The sequence below is a fragment of the Pimephales promelas genome, chromosome 21, assembly GCF_988280905.1.
Source record: "Pimephales promelas chromosome 21, fPimPro1.hap1.1, whole genome shotgun sequence".
In the NCBI taxonomy this organism is placed as follows: Eukaryota; Metazoa; Chordata; class Actinopteri; order Cypriniformes; family Leuciscidae; genus Pimephales; species Pimephales promelas.
The window spans coordinates 4,417,970-4,437,534 of NC_142789.1; the positions used below are offsets into that span (position 1 = coordinate 4,417,970).

The 19,565-nt window shown below is 36.9% G+C and overlaps 1 protein-coding gene across 1 annotated transcript in view; it reads right to left on the reverse strand.

The window, feature by feature from the left end:
- col2a1b (collagen, type II, alpha 1b) overlaps positions 1 to 19,565 on the reverse strand; it is a 67,516-nt gene that overhangs the window by 30,115 nt on the left and 17,836 nt on the right. Inside the window, exons 10-26 of the mRNA XM_039649167.2 lie at positions 18,809 to 18,862; positions 18,012 to 18,065; positions 14,830 to 14,883; positions 14,577 to 14,630; positions 13,264 to 13,317; positions 13,140 to 13,184; positions 12,123 to 12,176; positions 10,126 to 10,170; positions 9,961 to 10,014; positions 9,175 to 9,273; positions 7,302 to 7,346; positions 7,040 to 7,138; positions 4,957 to 5,010; positions 4,206 to 4,313; positions 3,982 to 4,035; positions 1,764 to 1,862; positions 1,623 to 1,676 (exon numbers count right to left, since the gene is read on the reverse strand). Of these exons, the coding sequence (XP_039505101.2) occupies positions 1,623 to 1,676; positions 1,764 to 1,862; positions 3,982 to 4,035; positions 4,206 to 4,313; positions 4,957 to 5,010; positions 7,040 to 7,138; positions 7,302 to 7,346; positions 9,175 to 9,273; positions 9,961 to 10,014; positions 10,126 to 10,170; positions 12,123 to 12,176; positions 13,140 to 13,184; positions 13,264 to 13,317; positions 14,577 to 14,630; positions 14,830 to 14,883; positions 18,012 to 18,065; positions 18,809 to 18,862 (1,080 nt within the window). The remainder of the gene's footprint in view (positions 1 to 1,622; positions 1,677 to 1,763; positions 1,863 to 3,981; positions 4,036 to 4,205; positions 4,314 to 4,956; positions 5,011 to 7,039; positions 7,139 to 7,301; positions 7,347 to 9,174; positions 9,274 to 9,960; positions 10,015 to 10,125; positions 10,171 to 12,122; positions 12,177 to 13,139; positions 13,185 to 13,263; positions 13,318 to 14,576; positions 14,631 to 14,829; positions 14,884 to 18,011; positions 18,066 to 18,808; positions 18,863 to 19,565) is intronic.

A 19,565-nucleotide genomic window follows, 5' to 3' on the forward strand; every position in this document is an offset into this window, starting at 1 on the left:
TTTATTCGATTTATTTTTGGGCGATGGTTTAGACGTCTATTACATTTTCACTGACTTGTTTCAGGCTGTGTTTGGACGGCTATTAGACGTCTTTTAACCCTTTAACTGTCACCGTCCCACAGGTGGGACGTTTGCCACTATATTTTTAAAACAATAATATATTAGTAAATACCTTAAATAATATTGACAAACTATATATCATTTGAAAGCTTACAAACTCTAGTTTCCATATTTGGTGACTGATTTAAAAAATATATTACAGAGGAGCCATAATTTATCAATATGCAACAAGAATATTTTCATACTCATTAGGCGTGTTCAGACCTTTATTTTAAAATAGCAGTAAACATGAAAAATCATGAAAAAATGGTAGATACCTCAGTTTGTTTTCATGCCAAAAGTTCAAAAGATAGAATCCATTCAATTATTTTGAAAAAAGGTCTGAAAAGTTTGAAATATAAAGAAAAAAACAATAAATTCACCATTTGTGACGTGGCAGCTAGCTATGACTTACATGCGTGTTCTTTGTATGTGTTTCTTAGAGGTTCAATTCATTTCAAAATCTGCCAAACTTCCCATACTACTTCTGAATAGGATCTATACTTCAGAAATTGTATGAAATTTGTGAAAATAATGGTTCATATCACTCAAAACACGAATGGAAATGCAGGCGCCCTTATATGGGCAGTAATGGAGTCTGATTGTGCCCTAGTGAAAAAGTTTGGTACTGCGCTCAAACAAAATCTTACTCATTTTTTGAGATATCAATCTAAAATTTGAAACACAACTTGTTCAGATTTTTGGCTTTGATCTTTCTGCTGTTTTAGAGTAGCCCAGGTTTTGAAAATATATATTTTATGTAAAATATGAATAATTAATATTTTTACATTGTACATTTCCATAAACTCAAACTTCTATAACTTTTTTTCTGTTTCACTTTCTTAATTTATTTCACTTCTACAAAAATCTGCCAAATGTCTTCTTTAGAACAAGACCAATCATATGTCTATATTCCAAAGCATTCTTGAATTACAACCATTTAAGTTCGAAATGTGCATTTTCATGTCTATTCAAAAAAGGGGGGGGTGACAGTAAAGAGGTAAAATTGCTTGCTGGGTAGCGAGCAGGAGTTCGCTAGAGAAATTAACTCGTTTCGCATATGCACTATATTAGCCGATTCATTATATTTACTTGAACTGTTTGTAATGTCTTGATTATCTAATGTATGTTATGCTCAAATAAATTTGTCATGAAAACAAGTTATGACAGCCACTGCGTCCGAGTAGAACATTTACTTTATAATTAAATTTAGAAGTTAATACAAATCCTAGCTTATGGGCAATTTAAAGAACTTTTTTTTTATTTGAGTGTTTATGATATCTAAAATATTCTGAACCCGTACCGAACCATGACGTCAATACCGAGGTACAAACCGAACCATCATGCTTGTGTACCGTTACACCCCTAATATATATAGTGTATAAAGAGTTATTTTAGTCCAGTGTTGTATGTGTAAATACATATCTGTTATATTTATGTAACGCTTATTTATTTAACGCTAATGCTATGTATATATATCTATATATAAGGTTATATAGTCAAAATATTGGCTGTCTACTCACAGATGGGCCGGCTTTGCCCTGTGGGCCGGCATCACCCGGGCGTCCCGTCAGACCCTGTGAAACGAGAATGGCTGTGATTATGACAAACATGTATAACCAGTATCAGATCTGTTGGCAGAGGAGATCGATGGACTGATGTACCCGTGCACCAGGCAGACCCGGTTCTCCAGGCCGTCCAGGGTCTCCGCTGGCTCCCTTGGGCCCCGATACGCCCGCAGGTCCACGCTCACCCGGAGCGCCCTGCAACACACACACATAATGACAGACATTGAATACATGCTGCATTAAGTAAAACCTGATATGACTTTCATAACCATTTGCTAAGCCATAGTTTGGTTTCCAATGTTATAGTGCAATCTTTACAGACGGACACAGAGCTCATCGACAATCATTTTATCCCTTAAAACTAAGAGTTTGACATATTTAAACGTTTGTTTTTCCTTGAAAATTTCCACTGGTTGACGATCACACGTTGATCTGATTGATTACAAGGTGGTTTGTGACGTCAGAAACACCAGCGATTTCAAACCGTGTTTTTGAGACTGTCTTTGGTTCACAGCAGTTTTAAGGAGAAAACACTCAGCAATGCTGTCGACTTATGAATTTACACATGGTTTGTCTAAAAGCATATTAAAACACCACATAGACACATAAACAACATTAAAAGCTGGATTTTTAAAACAGCAACACCAAGTAACTTTTCCTCTGTGGTCGCCCTACAGGTTGGAAGTGGAATTGTCCATTACCGCTGTAGTAAATAATTTAGCCTACCACAGCCGACTGTCGCACACACACACTCACTGTTTATCCAGCACTGGCTTTGGAATGAACGATGTCCACAGACAAGGTAGAGTTCTGCATGATTTCATGAAAGTATGATGTATTGCGACTTCAGAAACGAAGAAAAACAAAATAATGACTATTGTAACGCTTGACGTAAAACAAGTCAAATTTGTAGTTTTCTTATGTGTCATTAGAACTACAGAAACGCGACCCGATCTGGCAATCTAACATAGCGTGGTTATAGCAGATATAGGATTGCAAAGCTAATCCAGAAGTGCCTTTCACCCTGTTACGACTTCAGTACAAACTACTGAAATGATTTTGTAAACATTATTTTAAGGTAAAAAATCCTACTTAGTGTAGCTTTAAGAGATCTGGTCCATGTGGTATTATGTTACGTTAGATATGTAACCTAGATAAATGTGCGCTATTATTAGCCACATATCCAAGTGTTTATTTGAAAGCTAAACTAGTATGATTTTTAACTTCACGTGCATTTCTCTCTATATGCGCATCCACTGTACTGTGAGATGAGAGTCATGTTTGCAGAAAACATTAGGTTATTAATAACCCAAGTGAAAAATAAATACACTAAAATATATTAGAAATACATTTATTTTGTGCAAAGTATACTACAAATCTTTTTACATGTTTATGTACTCAATATAAATATCCTGCAATTGTACTTTTGGTATGCTAAACTGGTATACTTAAAGTCTGCTAAAGTAATTGTGTACTTCACGTATATGAAACAGTTATCCAGAAATAGTGCTGAGGTCCAACTAAAGATATTCTGAACTATGTTTGATTGTGCTGAAGTGAAACTTTTGCAAGTAAACTTTAGGCACACTTAAAATATATTTCATTTAAATTATAGAGTGATCATACTATCCTTATTAATAGTGATATTAAACACATTTTAGGCTTAACATTAAGAAATGTGCATTGTGTAATAAAGAAGTTCTCCAAATAAAGTTTATTTATAATACTTATATCATTAAGCCTCAAGCGATATGTCGAAACTATGTAAATGGATTTGTAGTCTACTTAGTATTTTAAATAAAATTTGGCATAGGTTTTTTGTCCTTTCTGTTTTTCCTAAGATATTCATAATCAGTTTTGTGTGCGCTTTATGCGTTTAATATGCGTACAATTTAATTTGTACTTTCAAGGTTAATTATTATGGTTTAGTATTTCTCTGTAATGTGGAACACTGACTAGTCGAGTAATGGCTTACAGCGCAGCGCTTCTGTGTTGTACGTAACGTCACACACATGACCAGCGTCGGCCAATAGTGAGCCTACGTGTGATGTACAAGTTTAAATTACAATAGAAGCCTATGGAGGAGTGAGACATCTCTCAGATTTAATCAAAAATATCTTAATTTGTGTTCTGAAGATGAACGAAAGTCTTACGGGGTTGGAACAACATGAGGGAGAGTGATTACTGACAGAATTTACATTTCGAGGTGAACTATCCCTTTAAATGAACGGCTATTCGTCGACTATGGCTTTGTTCATCACATCCAGCATAAAATTATAGTAAGAGCTGCTGCATTCTGAGCATGGCGTCTCACCTTTGGACCAGCCAGACCATCTTGTCCAGGAAAACCTCGATTCCCAGGAGTACCCTGCAGAAAACATGCTATCATTGTTGAATGTTATTTACAGAATGCAGTGCAATGCTTCATCATAGAAACACAATGCACGTATGGGTCACGTCTTGAATGTTATAAACGACTCAAGAGGAGCAGATAAAGTTGTTCAGTATTGCTAAAGATATGAGGCAACAGCGTCTCACTCTCTCTCCCTGCGGGCCGATGGGTCCAGCGGAACCAGGCTCTCCTCTGGGTCCTCGCTTCCCTTCCTCTCCGGCAGGGCCGATGGCCCCTTGCAGACCAGCGCTGCCCTGAACAAACCAGGCTTTATTTAAAACATTCATTTTCATTTGATGTACTGTAAAACACTCATACATACACTGCATCTGAAAGAAGGTTTAAATACTAAAAACTGACTTCTCACGTGTTGTTGCTTGCATCTATGTATAGCAGCTACAAAATCAATAATTAAATATATTTTAAAATGTAAAAACGTATTATTTAATGCAGCATTGTTTTATGTAAACATCCTGGCAACACTTTACTTATAAAAGTATTTGAATGCATTTACTATGCCTTCTTGTAATGCACATTATAATGTATTGTATGCTCTCGTGAATAACTGTAACCACAGATTTAATATAACACGTATTTATTAACTGTTACACCTTTAGAATATATAATGCATTAAAACACTGCAAAATAACTTCAGATATAACAAGGAATCTGCAAATATTGTAATACATTTTAACTTTGGCTACTATTATTTATGAAAACATATAATGCATTGTTATGTACATTAGGAATACCTTTATAAGGCATCATCCATGCATAAAGTGTTACTGACATTTTTATGTGTACAGTCCAGTAGTGCAATACAGTGCTGCAGATAATGAAGTTATTTATAATGTTATATGAAATTGAATGACTTCAAGTGTGAATGTAAGGACTTACAATTTCTCCTTTGGGACCAGCCTCACCCTTGAACCCTGGAAGACCCGAATCCCCCTGAGGACAAACACACACCAGGGTCAGGTCTAACACTGCAGATCATGAAGCTCGAGATCTGAACATTATCAGAAGAGACCAGAAGATACGTTGAATGAGGATCACTGGTGGGACTGAAGGGTCTAGGCGTGGGTGATGTGACCATAATCTTAACTTTGTTACAATATATGTACATCTACATATATATATATATATATATATATATATATATATCAGCCAGCACTTGAAGGATCCCATGTTTGTTTGAATAAACAGATCTGTGAAATGTCTTGACAATAATTTATATCTCATGCAGTATTACTGTGAGTTTTGATATAATGTTCATTATTTAAAGAGGACCTATCATGCTTCTGTTCATGTTGATCTGTCTTTAGTGTGTAATGTTGCTGTTTGAGCATTAAGAAGCTCTGCAAAGGTACAAAGCTATATCAATTTCATTGTTTCTGAACTCCCTGGAACCTCTTGAGTTCCTTCCGGGAACAAACACGTCACAATATTCCTGGTTGAGTCAGTTTGTAGTGTGTTGAAACTGGCGGTTATGGTAAAGGGCGGGACATTTTCATCCATCCCTCCAAATAAAGTGCAAGTGAAAAACATATATGAAAAGAACAACATCAATCAACATCTAAATGTTCTCATGTTCTGTGATCTCATGTTCTAATGTCACTGCTCAGCTTGCTCTATAGTAATCACTTAGAGAATCACATTGTACTAACTCATGATCTATCGTTAATAATACCTTGTCTAATACATTTATCATGAAAGTCCCTGATAATCGAATTGTTCTGAGTTTACTTATGTTTATGGGCGTCAGAACCATTGTATATGGTCTTTTTAAGACCAATGATATTGGACCCAGCGACCCACTCACTTTTACCATCTCTAATTCAGTGCATATATCTGTTCTCTTTATTAACTTGAGGAATGCCCTTATAATTTAAACTCCATTTCTGTTGAATCGCTACATTATAATAGCCGACCCACCTACTTTTTTTTGCTTCTGATGCACATGCTAATGTTCATTCTTAAATGAGTAAAATTCAGCCATGTCTGTATAAATATGTCTACAGAATAATTCCTTTGAATTAATAGATAATTCATTCAAGAGATTTGTTCAAAAACGGCGATTCATCCAATAATCAAACAAGAAGTCTTTATGAGGGAGTCTCAGTGAGTCATTGATTCATTCATTCAATAGATTAATTTAAAAACGCTGATTCATCCAGTAATGAAACAAGTGAAGTCTTTATGAGTGAGCCTCAGTGAGTCATTGAATCATTCATTCAAGAGCTTTGTTTAAAAACACTGATTCATCCAGTAATGAAATGTGAAGTCTTTATGAGTGAGTCATTGAATCATTCATTCAAGAGATTCATTTAAAAACGCTGATTCATCCAGTAATGAAACAAGTGAAGTCTTTATGAGTGAGCCTCAGTGAGTCATTGAATCATTCATTAAAGAGATTTGTTTAAAAACGCTGATTCATCCAGTAATGAAACATGTGAAGTATTTATGAGTGAGTCATTGAATCATTCATTCAAGAGATTCATTTAAAAACGCTGATTCATCCAGTAATGAAACATGTGAAGTATTTATGACTGAGTCAATGAATCATTCATTAAAGAGATTTGTTTAAAAACGCTGATTCATTCTAAAATGAAACCAGTGAAGTCTTTGAATGAGCCATTGAATTATTCAATCAAGCTGATTTAAAAAAAAATAATTCAAATGAGTAGAAAAATTTTGCATTAATTAACATTTTGCTAGAACCTTTAGTTTAGTCATTTCGGACAGAATCATGAGCATCACAATCATGATATCTATTTTAAATAAAAAAAAATTGTGATTCTCAGTTAATCCAGAATCGTGCAGCTCTACTGGACTCAGTTAGTTACAGCAGTATAATGTGCAGTCAGCTGGTCATTAGTGCTGAATAAACCACGTGTCAGGGTCATGATCGCCTGAACTGACTGAGGATTATCCCTTACTCAGCGGAGGAGAAACATTTGAAAGTAAAACTGAAACTCACAGACTGTCCCTTGGGCCCCAGAGGACCCGTCGCTCCCTGAGGTCCAGGAGGGCCACGAGGGCCCGGGAAACCAGTAGCGCCAGCAATACCAGGAGCGCCCTACGGGAAGAGAAGAGATTCCTCATAATCTGTTGTGTTGGTTTGGGTAATTCAAATACTCAAGTGATCGGTGTATCATGTCAAAACAGGAATGAAGCTCAGAGGAACAACTCATTCACAAAACAACAAAGTCACATGGAAATCCACATATACATGTACGTACCCCTGATCCTTTAGCTCCGGGGATGCCGTCAGTACCAGGGTTACCCTGCAGATTGAGCGAGAGCACACAGTCAGACAGTTACCGTCTAGCGCTCAGTTTACCCTTTCATCAGTCGCGGTTTGGTCTCTACGTTCCACTTGAAAGCTAAAATATAGTAATAATCCTGACAGAAATTAAGAAACAATGAATAATAAAATATCATAGGCGTCCAGCAACATATAATATTCTGCTGCCTAAACACAATTATTTCGTCCGCAGTCTTTCTTCAGCACATTGCACTGCATTGTGTTTAATGTTGCAAGCTAATAACTAACACACATTTGTTGTTAATCTGTCACAATCATCTTGAACTCATTCACCTTTAGATTCGTTTTCATGAACTTTCAGTTTGTTTTCATTCATCACATGTGTTCCTTAGTTTGATTTTCCCGCCACTAATCGGTAACAATGGACATTTGTTCATCACAGCTGGTCATCATTTACTGTAGTCCGTCACCACCATCATGTAATTACTTCCTCACTGTTCCCTCCGTTTCTGCTTCTTTGTATTTTGACAGATCCAATCATCTGAGCTCTCAATGTCGTGTCACTCTGAAGCCCGTGGGGAAATGACATCATCAAAACAGTGACTGGAACTCACACGATCCAGAACACTTCACTAGTGACTATCCTGAACTGCGACATCGATGACACGCATTTCTTATTTAAACCAACCAAAAGGAACTTGATGCTGTCCACAAAGATGGTTCCCACTGGTTATAACCAAAAATATGTTCTAAGAAAGTTTTGCTAACACTTCCAATATGCCTAAACATATTTAGATATATCGAAATCGTCTTCTATTGCGATTTCCTGTATATCTAAATATGTTTAGTGAAAGGTAAAACTTCCGAAATCTCCGTGTAAACAATGCGTGAGGTAGACATGCGAGAGATCACTTCGTCTGGAGACGGTTCAGTTGGACATCTGATTCAGATCAGTTCGACAACTGTTAACAAGAGGTAAAAACGATATAAATACTGTTCATTTTCTCACACAAACCGCTCGTTTCGTGTCTTAGGCCATTAGTGTGTACTTACATTCACGAGTCATTAAATCATGTTTAATTTTAACTTCTCTGTGCATGCTCTTTGAGGTGGACTCCCTAATACGGCACTATAGGACTGACAGACAACAACGGTTGACCAAAAAATGTCAAAATTGAAAATGCTGTGGAAACAAAGACACCTACATCTTGGATGCCCTTGAGGTAAGCTAAAACATATCAAAAATTAATTTCAAAGTGAACTATCCCTTTAAGATGGCGCTTGACAGCGTATTTATGCCGGTTGATAAATGACAACTTTTTTGAAAACCATGTTTTGAAAACGAAGGGGGGAATATTCGTTTCTCTAAATACCTGGCTATGAGTTAAAGTGGCCTTATTTAAAGGGATACTCCCCTTTTTTTTGGAAATAAGCTCATTTTACAACTCACCTAGAGTTAAACAGTTGGGTTTTACCGTTTTCGAATCCATTCAGCCGATTTTCTGAAATTTAGAAGAATATCAATAACCAGACAGTTTCTGGACCCATTGACTTCCAGAGTATATAATTTTTTTCCAACTATGGAAGTCAATGAGACCAGAAATTGTCTGGTTACTGATATTCATCTAAATATCAGAAAATCAGAAATTCTGAAAGGATTCAAAAACGGTAAAACTCAACTGTTTAACTCTGAGGGAGTTGTAAAATGAGCTTATTTCCAAAAAAGTGGAGTCTTCTGGAGTGACCTGAGCTCATTCAAGGCCACAATGAGAAAATGAGAAAACCGACACCCTATCATCTACCAGACCTGAGCTTTCTGTCATAATAATAGTTCTTGTTTCACTCACAGAGATTCCCGAGGGTCCTGGAGATCCAGGGAGGCCAGACTCTCCACGGGGGCCTTGAGCTCCTTCGGGGCCTCGGGCTCCGGTAGGTCCTGCTTCACCCTGTGTAAGACGAGAAACAACATGATAGAAACTAACTGTGAGCTTTCAGCATGACTCTCTTCGCAAGAACAGGTTTCCAGAGCCTGGGCTGTGCATTAATCCGGGCTTTAAAAAGTGTTCATAAACCTGCAGATTATTACTAATTTTGTTGTTTGAATAATAGCAGGAAAGTTGAGTTTTCTTCCGGGAATGAACACGTCACAATATTCCTCATTATAATAATTCATATGCAGAATAAAGGGGCGGGGCCTGGTTGAGTCAGTTAGTAGTGTGTTAAACTGGCGGTTAAGGAAAGGGGTGGAACATTCCCAAACACACTCGAAGCGCTCGACCAATCACAACACACTGCTCCAACCAACCAATCAGAGCACAGTGTGCTTTTCAGAAGGAGGGGCTTCATAGAGACAGAAGGTAAACAGAGCGTTACTGACAGACCGGGAAGAGAGGAGCCGCAACAATGGAGAATATGAGGAAAATAATCAACATTCAAGCAGGAAACCCTGTTCTAGTAGAGCCGGAAAACACAATCAAGACTTTCCGCTTTAAATCTAACATTCCTGCTGTTTGTGGTATCTTTAGCCTGTTACAAGTCATGCATAAAAATACCAAAGTAGCACTACACTCACAAGTGAATTATTAATAATGACACATGTGACAGGAATTAAGATGAATTAAGAGCTGTCAAACCTTAGACCCGGGGGATCCTGGGAAACCGGAAGCTCCAGCCGGACCGACTGGACCCTGTTAACAGAAACAGCATGAGGTGAATACAGTGAACATTCATTTACAGCAGACTCACACATGATGATGATGATGATGATGATGATGATGAAGATGAAGCCTCAAACCTACAGGAGGACCAGCACCACCGGGCAAACCATCATTCCCACGAGCACCCTGATCAAACACAGACACAACACACACTTCAGAACCAACACTTCTCCCTGAACTGAACGTAAGAATGTTTCCATACTGTTATTTTGCAAGCTGGTGATATTGGTTACCATATTATTATCATAATCAGAAACGCAGCACATAGATTTACAGTTTACTGCACTATGAATGAGAAAGATGTGCATTTTCACAGCAAGAGGAGAGCGAAAGACTAATCTATTCAAATTACAGCCGACATTCGAAAATCATTTTGACTAAATATTAGCATATGTTGCTTTATCGTTGTTTAGGATTATGAAATTCTAGTTTTATTTTTTTCTAGTAATTAATCTGTTAGCAGTCAAATGCAAATGTCCCAAACACTATTTTATACTGCTTACTTCCCACATCTGAAAATAACATGGATACGGGGAACCGGCAAAACACACTGTTTTCCAGTACAAATATCTAAACATTCTTAAATCAAGATGCATTTCCTGGAGAAGCAAAATAACACATGAGATTAAGTCCTGTTTTCTGTAAAATGCTAGTGTTGTTGCTTAAAATAAGAACAAATATCAGCCAGTAAGGTCAGAAAAAGAATCTTGTTAAACCGTTTTAAATTAAGGAATGAAAATAAGCCTTAACTCACTTTAATTCGATAATTATTTTCAGAAAGCAAGACTTAATTTCTTCGGGGCCGGTCACACAGAATGCGTTTTTCCATTCTACTGCGCTAATTTTGTATTGTTTTTGAATGTGAAGTGCTAGACGGACGCCTTTAACCGGTGCGATCACACCATGCGTCTTTTGCAGCGCCTCACTCTTGACACGAGCTGTGTTCGAAATATCCCCTATATCCTCATTCACTATTCCCTACATCAGTCCACTAATATAGTCCACTTGAAGAGACTGAAGACGAGTGAGTGAGTGTGACAGTGAGTGAGTGAGTGAGTGAGTGAGTGAGTGAGTTATCTAGATTTATCTTGAACTCTGTCATGGAAACTATGTATAATTAAACATTTTTACACTCAATTAAAAAGGAGCTTAAACCTGTATGATGTTACTCTGGATCAGTAGTTTGGGAAATGGATGGATGATTGATTCAGCGAGCGCCCTCTTCTGGTCAGACGTGGGAATTCATTCAGCACGCGACTCTGACAGTGCATTATGGGTATTCTCCAGCCAATGAGCGTACATCCGATGCTATAATCAGATGTACACTCTTTATTGCAGTTAGGGTTGCCAACTGTCCCGAATTAGCCGGGACGTCCCAATTATTGGGCCTATTTTATTTGTCCCGTACGGGACCTCTCTTGTCCCAATTATTGGGTGCTACACTGATCTGACTGAACAACAGCAACAAGACACTTGAGAATGCCCACGACACCGATCATCATCCAGTCACGCGCATCGGACCATACAAATAAACTATAAATGATCTAATCAATCTAGATTAGATCAAAATATAGCAATAATGACCCTAATTGTCCCACATTTTTCTTTTCGGAAGTTGGCAACCCTAATTGCAGTGCATTATGAGATTGAATGAGTGCACTTGATAATGTCCACTATGGTTACTGACACATATACAATGTCTATTCCCTCAAATAGCACCTATAGAGACCATAGAGGCGATTTAAGACACAACGTTCTTAAAACACGGCGCTTAAGATAAATGAGGTTCAGCTTTTAAAAAAACACAGCAAAAATGAATTGTATCATTTTTCTTGTAACATGATTTAAGAATGTTTGGATATTTTTTCATGCAAAACAAGACAAAAAAAATACTAAATATAAAAAAATCATTTTTGGCATTATACTGAGGTACTGCACATATTGAGGCTAACTATGACAAGCAGTGACTTATTAGCTAATGATATAGATGGAAATTAATTTATAAAACGTTACATATTTGAGAGTGAGCAACAAAGGAAAGCCTTATTAAGATTATTGAAGCAGCGAGTGATTCTTACAGCAACTCCAGATGGTCCTGGACGCCCCCTTTCACCAGGCAAACCACGGGGACCCTGAGGAACAACACACGCACAAATCCGTCATTCGTCAAGGAAATATTAACAGTCTCAAATGTTTTCCCAAAAGATTCCTTTGTAGAAATAAAAGCGAGTCAATAGCTGAATGTGGAGCGCTGCTCAGATCAATATGACCGAGTTCATACAGAAATCTCTGACTTTTGAAGACTTTGGTATCTTTGAGACATCACTGAGATCAGAAACTCTAGAGAAGACACATCTGATATTACATCAGAGGAAATCTTCATTCCCTCGCCATTTAATCTCATTGTTGTCTCTACACTGCAAAAAAAAAAAAGATCTGTATTGTGTCCTGTTTTCTAGAACAAATATCTAAACATTCTTCAATCAAGATGCATTTACTAGAGACCCAAAATAACTGAAGATATTAAAACCTCATCAAAATGAAGTGGGGTTATGCTTAACATATGAACAAGTATCTGCTAGCAGGATCAGAAAAATAAACTAAATTCAAAGGGAAAACGAGATTATTTTTCTGACCCCATTGACAGAAAAAAAAACTCACTTCATTTTGATGAACTCTTCATTAAACAAGAGTTAACTTCATTTTGATGAACTCTTCATTAAACAAGAGTTAATATCTTCAGTCATGTTGCGTCTCAAGTAAATATATCTTGATTGAGTAATGTTTGATATTTGTGCAGGAAAACCAGACCAAAATACTGAGTTATAAGAATTTTTTTTTTTTTTGCAATGCAGGAGAAACTTAAGAAATCGTATGCAAGTTTTGCTCTTTCCTATCTGGGAATTTGGTTGCAATATTTATGCACTTTGTCTCATATATGCTGACAAATGTAATTTTCTGAGTTTTTTGAGTGCTTGATCAGACTCTAGCATGTGTGTACTGATGTTTGTTTCAATCTGATGTTTAAACGACACATTGCAGCTGTATCAGAAATAAAACTGGTTGTGCAGGACAACAGGCGAGCGCAAGCCTACCATGGGTCCGGGAGCGCCACTTTCTCCGGGAGAGCCGGACTCGCCCTGACAGACACAGACAGAGACTCAGACACTGAAATACTCATATATGTGATGCTGGAAAGGTCATGTGTGAAGGTCATACTTTTGCTCCAACGGCTCCAGGCTCTCCTTTAGCCCCGTCGAGACCCGAATATCCCTACACACAGATCAACACGTTTAGTCATGTAGTTTACACTTCACATCATGCATTATTGCAGCATTAAGGCGAGACACTACAGGCAAAACCGTTGTTTTTTCATGCACTGGTCAGTTTTTGAGGTGTATTTTGCTTGCATAGCATGTCTTCATCGTAAAAAAAAACCATACAAAATATTTACTTTATTTAATTGCATCTGTATATTTCAATTCCAATACATGTCTTTAAAGGCAGCACATTTTAAAAAAAGTTTTTTTCATATCACTCACCCTGATTTAAACAAAAAAATTTTTTAGACTATTTTCTATTCTTTTTATTCTTTTCTCACAATACTGACTTTTAATTTTAATTCTGTGGTAAAACACGCTTCTTTTTTATTTATGGAGTGATAAAAAGAGATACACAACATGTAAAAACCCTCTTTAAAAACTCTAATATGTCAACAAAACGAAACAAGAATTTTGAACCTGTTTTTAATCAAATAAGGTAATGCCTAATTTGTTTATTTAAAGATATTTCAGAAAACTTGCAAAACAAAACAATAACAGTAGGGCTTTTCCATTTTTCTTAAAGGGACAGTTCACCCAAAAATGTAAATTCTGTTGTCATTTACTCACCCTCACCCATCATCAATGAAACAGTGGATGGACCCCATTGACATCCATAGTATGGACATAATGGAAGTCAATGGGGTCCATCAACTGTTTGATTTCAAACATTCTTCAAAATATCAGTAGAAGAAGGTTTGAACCAACTTGAGGGTGAGTAAACGACAACAGAATTTACATTTTTGGGTGAACTATCCCATTAAACCCAGGTTATGGTCATTCTAAACCCCGCTTTTAACCCAGAGTTAAAAAGAATGTTTCACTACTCTAGTTTTTAAAGTGGGGTTAGTACCTTGTTTAAGTCCGGGTTATGACAAACAGTAGACAGTAGCATGGTTCAGCATTTGAGAGGAAAAGTTGTGACAAAAAAATGCAACAGAAGAAGAGACCGTTTACAATCTGAAGATCCATTCCGGATTCTTTATAGTACAGTCGGCAAAATATAATGAGGATGTGTATTGCTAGAGCAGTTTATGAATAAACAAGATGAATTGTTAATTATGACCAATTTACAACGTGAAGAAAAATAACCCATGATTCCTTTTACCCGGGTTAAGAATGATGCAAGGTGTGAACAGCCCTATTTTTACCCCGTTCACATGTCGTGTCTTGCCTTAAAGAGACTGACCACTGATGAAAAAGTGCACTAACTCTGTGTCCCTTGATTCCAGGTAGACCTGGTGTTCCTGGGAATCCACGAGCTCCCTGTGTTTAGAGAGAGAGAGAGAGAGAGAGGGCGAGAGAGGTATGAGGTGAATGGAAGTATTCAGACGTCTCTTCTTTCTCTCTCTGGCCTAAGGCCACAGCTGCGTCTCACATCTGGGCAAAAGCTTGAGTCTCCGCATCTCTGCACTTCTCACATGGATCAAACGCTTTAACGCGGGTTCAGTTTAAAAAGGTTCACCTGAGGTCCGACAGGTCCACGTTCACCACCTTTCCCAGGTTTCCCAGGTTCACCCTACAGGAGAAAAACATCACACATTCAGCTTTGAATCGAACACTACAGCTTCTGGCGACAGCGAGCGTGTCTGTGCTCAAATGTCATCTTGTGGAGGAAAACTGCAACTACAAACCCAGCAGGACATGAAAGATTTGCATTCATGCTTCTACATCAAAGCTGCAGTTAACTGGGAACACGCAGACATCACACACATTTTACACACTTACTGTATTTATATCTGTAGCGCTTCACGCAACGAGATTCAGCCAAAGCTATGGAAGCTTGTTTCCGCCACAGAAAAAAAAAAACATTTTATAAGATATTTGTGACTTTTTGTGAGTTTAAATCTTTATTTTTCAGAACTGTGAGATATAAACTGCAACTGCGAATTATTAAGTCCAACTCGAAGGAAATAAAGACTTTTTACAAATTTTTAAATAAACTTTAAATAATTTTTTCTCAGATTTGCAATGAAGTCTGAATTTCAAGTTTACTTCTCGAAAGTGCGACTTTACACAATTCTGACTTTATAACACAATTGCGACTTTATATTACGCAATTCTGACTTCATAACAATTGCAAATTTATATTACGAAATTCTGACTTTGTAACACAATTGCGACTTTATATTACGCAATTTTGACTTTATAACACAATTGCAACTTTAAATTACACAATTCTGAATTTATATCACAATTGCAAATTTATATTACGCAATTCTGGATTTATAACACAATTGTGACTTTATATTACGCAATTCTGGCTTTATAACACAAGTGTGACTTTATATTACGCAATTCTGACTTTATAACACAATTGTGACTTTATATTACGCAATTCTGACTTTATAACACAATTGCGACTTTAAATTACGCAATTCTGACTTTATATCACAATTGAGAATTTAAATTATGCAATTCTGACTTTATAACACAATTTTGACTTTATATCACAATTGTGAATTTATATTACGCAATTCTGACTTTATAATACAATTGCGACTTTATATTACGCAATTCTGACTTTATAACACAATTGCGACTTTAAATTATGCAATTCTGACTTTATATCACAATTGTGAATTTATATTACGCAATTCTGACTTTATAATACAATTGCGACTTTATATTACGCAATTCTGACTTTATAACAAAATTGCGACTTTATATTACGCAATTCTGACTTTATAACACAATTGCGACTTTAAATTATGCAATTCTGACTTTATAACACACATTTGACTTTATATCACGCAATTCTGACTTTATAACACAATTGCGACTTTATATTACGTAATTCTGACTTTATAACACAATTGCGACTTTAAATTACGCAATTCTGACTTTATATCACAATTGCGACTTTAAATTACGCAATTCTGACTTTATATCACAATTGTGAAATTATATTACGCAATTCTGACTTTATAACACAATTGCGACTTTAAATTACGCAATTCTGACTTTATAACACAATTGCGACTTTAAATTACGCAATTCTGACTTTATATCACAATTGTGACTTTATATTACGCAATTCTGACTTTATAACACAATTGTGACTTTATATTACGCAATTCTGACTTTATAACACAATTGCGATAGCCTGGGAAAACCCAGACAACTTCCGGCAAATTTAGATTTGCTTTGAAACTTAGTCTGGCAAAGAGCTCATTCAAACCCATTTCCAAACCGCCGAAATTGCGGCACCAATCAGAAACGTTGGGGTGGGCTTTACACGATGACGACAGCACAGCGACGGTGAAGCAGGGGGTGTGACGGTTATAGTTGAACACCGTCATTAGAACTCTATAACCACCAAAACCATTAAAATATTTTTTTCACAAACTTTTTTTTTTATCATAGAGAATGTTTAAATACTAATATCAGCTTACGAGGGAAACGGAGGCAGAGTTAGTGGTTCTTCAGAGACTGCTACTGCTGGAGATGATTCGGGAATCGGGAGAGGTCTGTGTACCTTTACCGATCAGACAGCACGCTGACACGGAGTAAAGCCTTGTTTATACTCGACGCGTCCGCACGAGTGCGAAGGTGCGCGGCAAAAATGACACGTTCGGTGCGCAAGACCGACTTGGCTATGTGCACGGCTTTTTTGTAGCGCTGCCGCATCCGAGGATGAACGACAAGCCGAATCTGCCCGACGTCTCACCCATAGACTGTAAGGTCTCACATTACGGCACGCAGTTTGCGTGTCTAAATATCAAAGTTTATTGCAAAGTTTTTTTTTTAGATTTTGTTTACTGTGTGTGATTTATATAATGGAAAGTACATTCACTTATAGTTGTAAATATAAAAAGAAACGTAAAGCAAGTAGCTAATCAGACTGTCTGCTCGTTTATTCCATACGTCATCTCCTTCAGTGCTCTGATTGGTTTTAGGTCTATCCAATTGCGCCCAGGCATTTGAGCTACGTCCGTTGGTGACGCCCCTCTGGAAATGATTTGTCTATGAAGCTTTGCCAAACCATAACTCAGTTACAAACTGAGAATGGCCTGGTTTTAACCAGGCTACAATTGCGACTTTATATTACGCAACTCTGACTTAATAACACAATTGAGACTTTATATCACGCAATTGTGAGATAAAAAGTCGCAATTACCTTTATAATTTTCATTCTGTGGAGGAAACAAGCTTTTCATACAAAGCAGCTTCACATAATAAACAGGAAAAGTGTCAATGTTGAAAAAATAATCAGTTATAAAACAAATTCAATTTGGGCTGTAATAAAGCAGCTCTACAGAAAACAATAGCGTCATTATTCAGCTCAATTCTGTCAGTGCAGTTAAATATATAATATTACAGAATATTAACTGTCTTTTAAACCACATTTAAAAGACATATGCTGACGCAAGTGACATTAAGACACTTGTCTGTGTCTGTTGCGTTCACACAGATATCTTTAAGCATGTGTGTGTGTGTTATGTGGGCAAGAGAAATGGAAGGAATGGAGTCTGAAGAGAAGAACAGCTGGAGTCAGCAATACTGAGAAAAACACCTTTGGGAAAGTTCACAGAACAATAATCGTTCGGTGGGTGATTCGATCATGCCTCTTTACAGAACATACGAGGACGAATCGTATAACAATGTGACCTCAGTTAATCATGAAGACACCTTGAGAATACTTACATCATCTCCTGGTTTTCCTGATGGACCAGGAGGGCCACGGGGACCCATAGGGCCCTGTCAGGAGAAAAGAAAAATGTGAATTATGTGAATGATTTGAGATATGAGTGAAAACACTGATTGTTAAGAACAATGTATTGAGTGTTTAATATGTGCTTTATGCATTAAAAAAAAAAATGGTATGCACTTCAGAATAAGGTCTTATCAGTTAATGCATTAACTAACAATGAGGAATACATTCGATACAGTGTTTATTAATCTTTGTGAATGTTAGTTGGCTAAAAATAACTCCCTGAAATGCCTCCATTGTGGTCTTGAGTTTCTTCCGGGAATGAACACGTCACAATATTCCTCATTTAAATAATTCATACGCAGAACAAAGGGGCGGGGCTGATTGAGTTAGTTAGTAGTGTGTTGAAACTGGTGGTTATGGTAAGGGGTGGGACATTTCCCAAACAAACTCAAAGCGCTCAATCAGAGCACAGTGTGGGAGGGGCTCAGAGGGGCTTCTTAGAGACAGGAAGTAAACAGAGCGTCACTGGCAGACTCGGAAGAGAGGAGCCGCAACATTGGAGAATATGAGGAAAATAATCAACATTCAAGCATAAAAATGTATGTTAAAAAATTGAACCTTATTGTAAAGTGTAACCAAAAAAGTACATAAACATTCGGCCAGCTCACTGACCGAAACTGAAGATCTAGGCTAATGATTAGGACTATTACGGCTGAATGATGTGACATTTGCACACTGGGAGTTTGACTGTAATCGTCAGTAATGAGGGTTTTCTGTGGATACGTACAAATGATCCGGGCTCTCCGGGTTCTCCATGGTTGCCTTGAAATCCTTGTGGACCCTGCAGCAAATAGAGACCGAATTCACATCACACACTTTCAGTCCAGTCTCATGCCAGAGACAATATTTACATGATCGGTATGTGTACAGTGAGAAGAAGTATTATTAGACTGCTGGAGTAAAAGCCTGAAATACAGGAGTGTGTTTACTATAGAGACATACTTTTTCCAAGAATATCACTTAGCTTTAATGTAACCCCTCATATAAATGGTATAGTTATTAACAAGAAAACTTTATTTCATTTAATATGAAATGAATATGAAAAGTTGATATTTTCTATGTAGAAGAAAGAGATTATCTGTTAAAAAAAAAAAATCACAGAAGAGCGTGTGTGCGGAGCCTCACTGCAAGCGCACTGCACTCACAACCAAATGGATAAGTACATAATTATATTCGTAAATATTACATTTTAACACGAATAAATAGATACTGAGTGACTGAAACAATCTTAGTCATTGAACACTTGTTTGTTCACCGTTCAACATTCTTGTTTCCATACATTTATTTTCAATTATCCAGTGTCGCTTTCAGTATGGCTATAATGGTCACACAAAATGATATTCAAACTCACACTAAATTCAGTTAACATTAAATAAAGCACATAATCAGTATCTAAGATTATCAATGTCACAGCTGATATATTTTTGTTCCAAACGTGACGTCGCAAAAACAGAAACCGTTCGTAAAATTGAATTTTCACATAT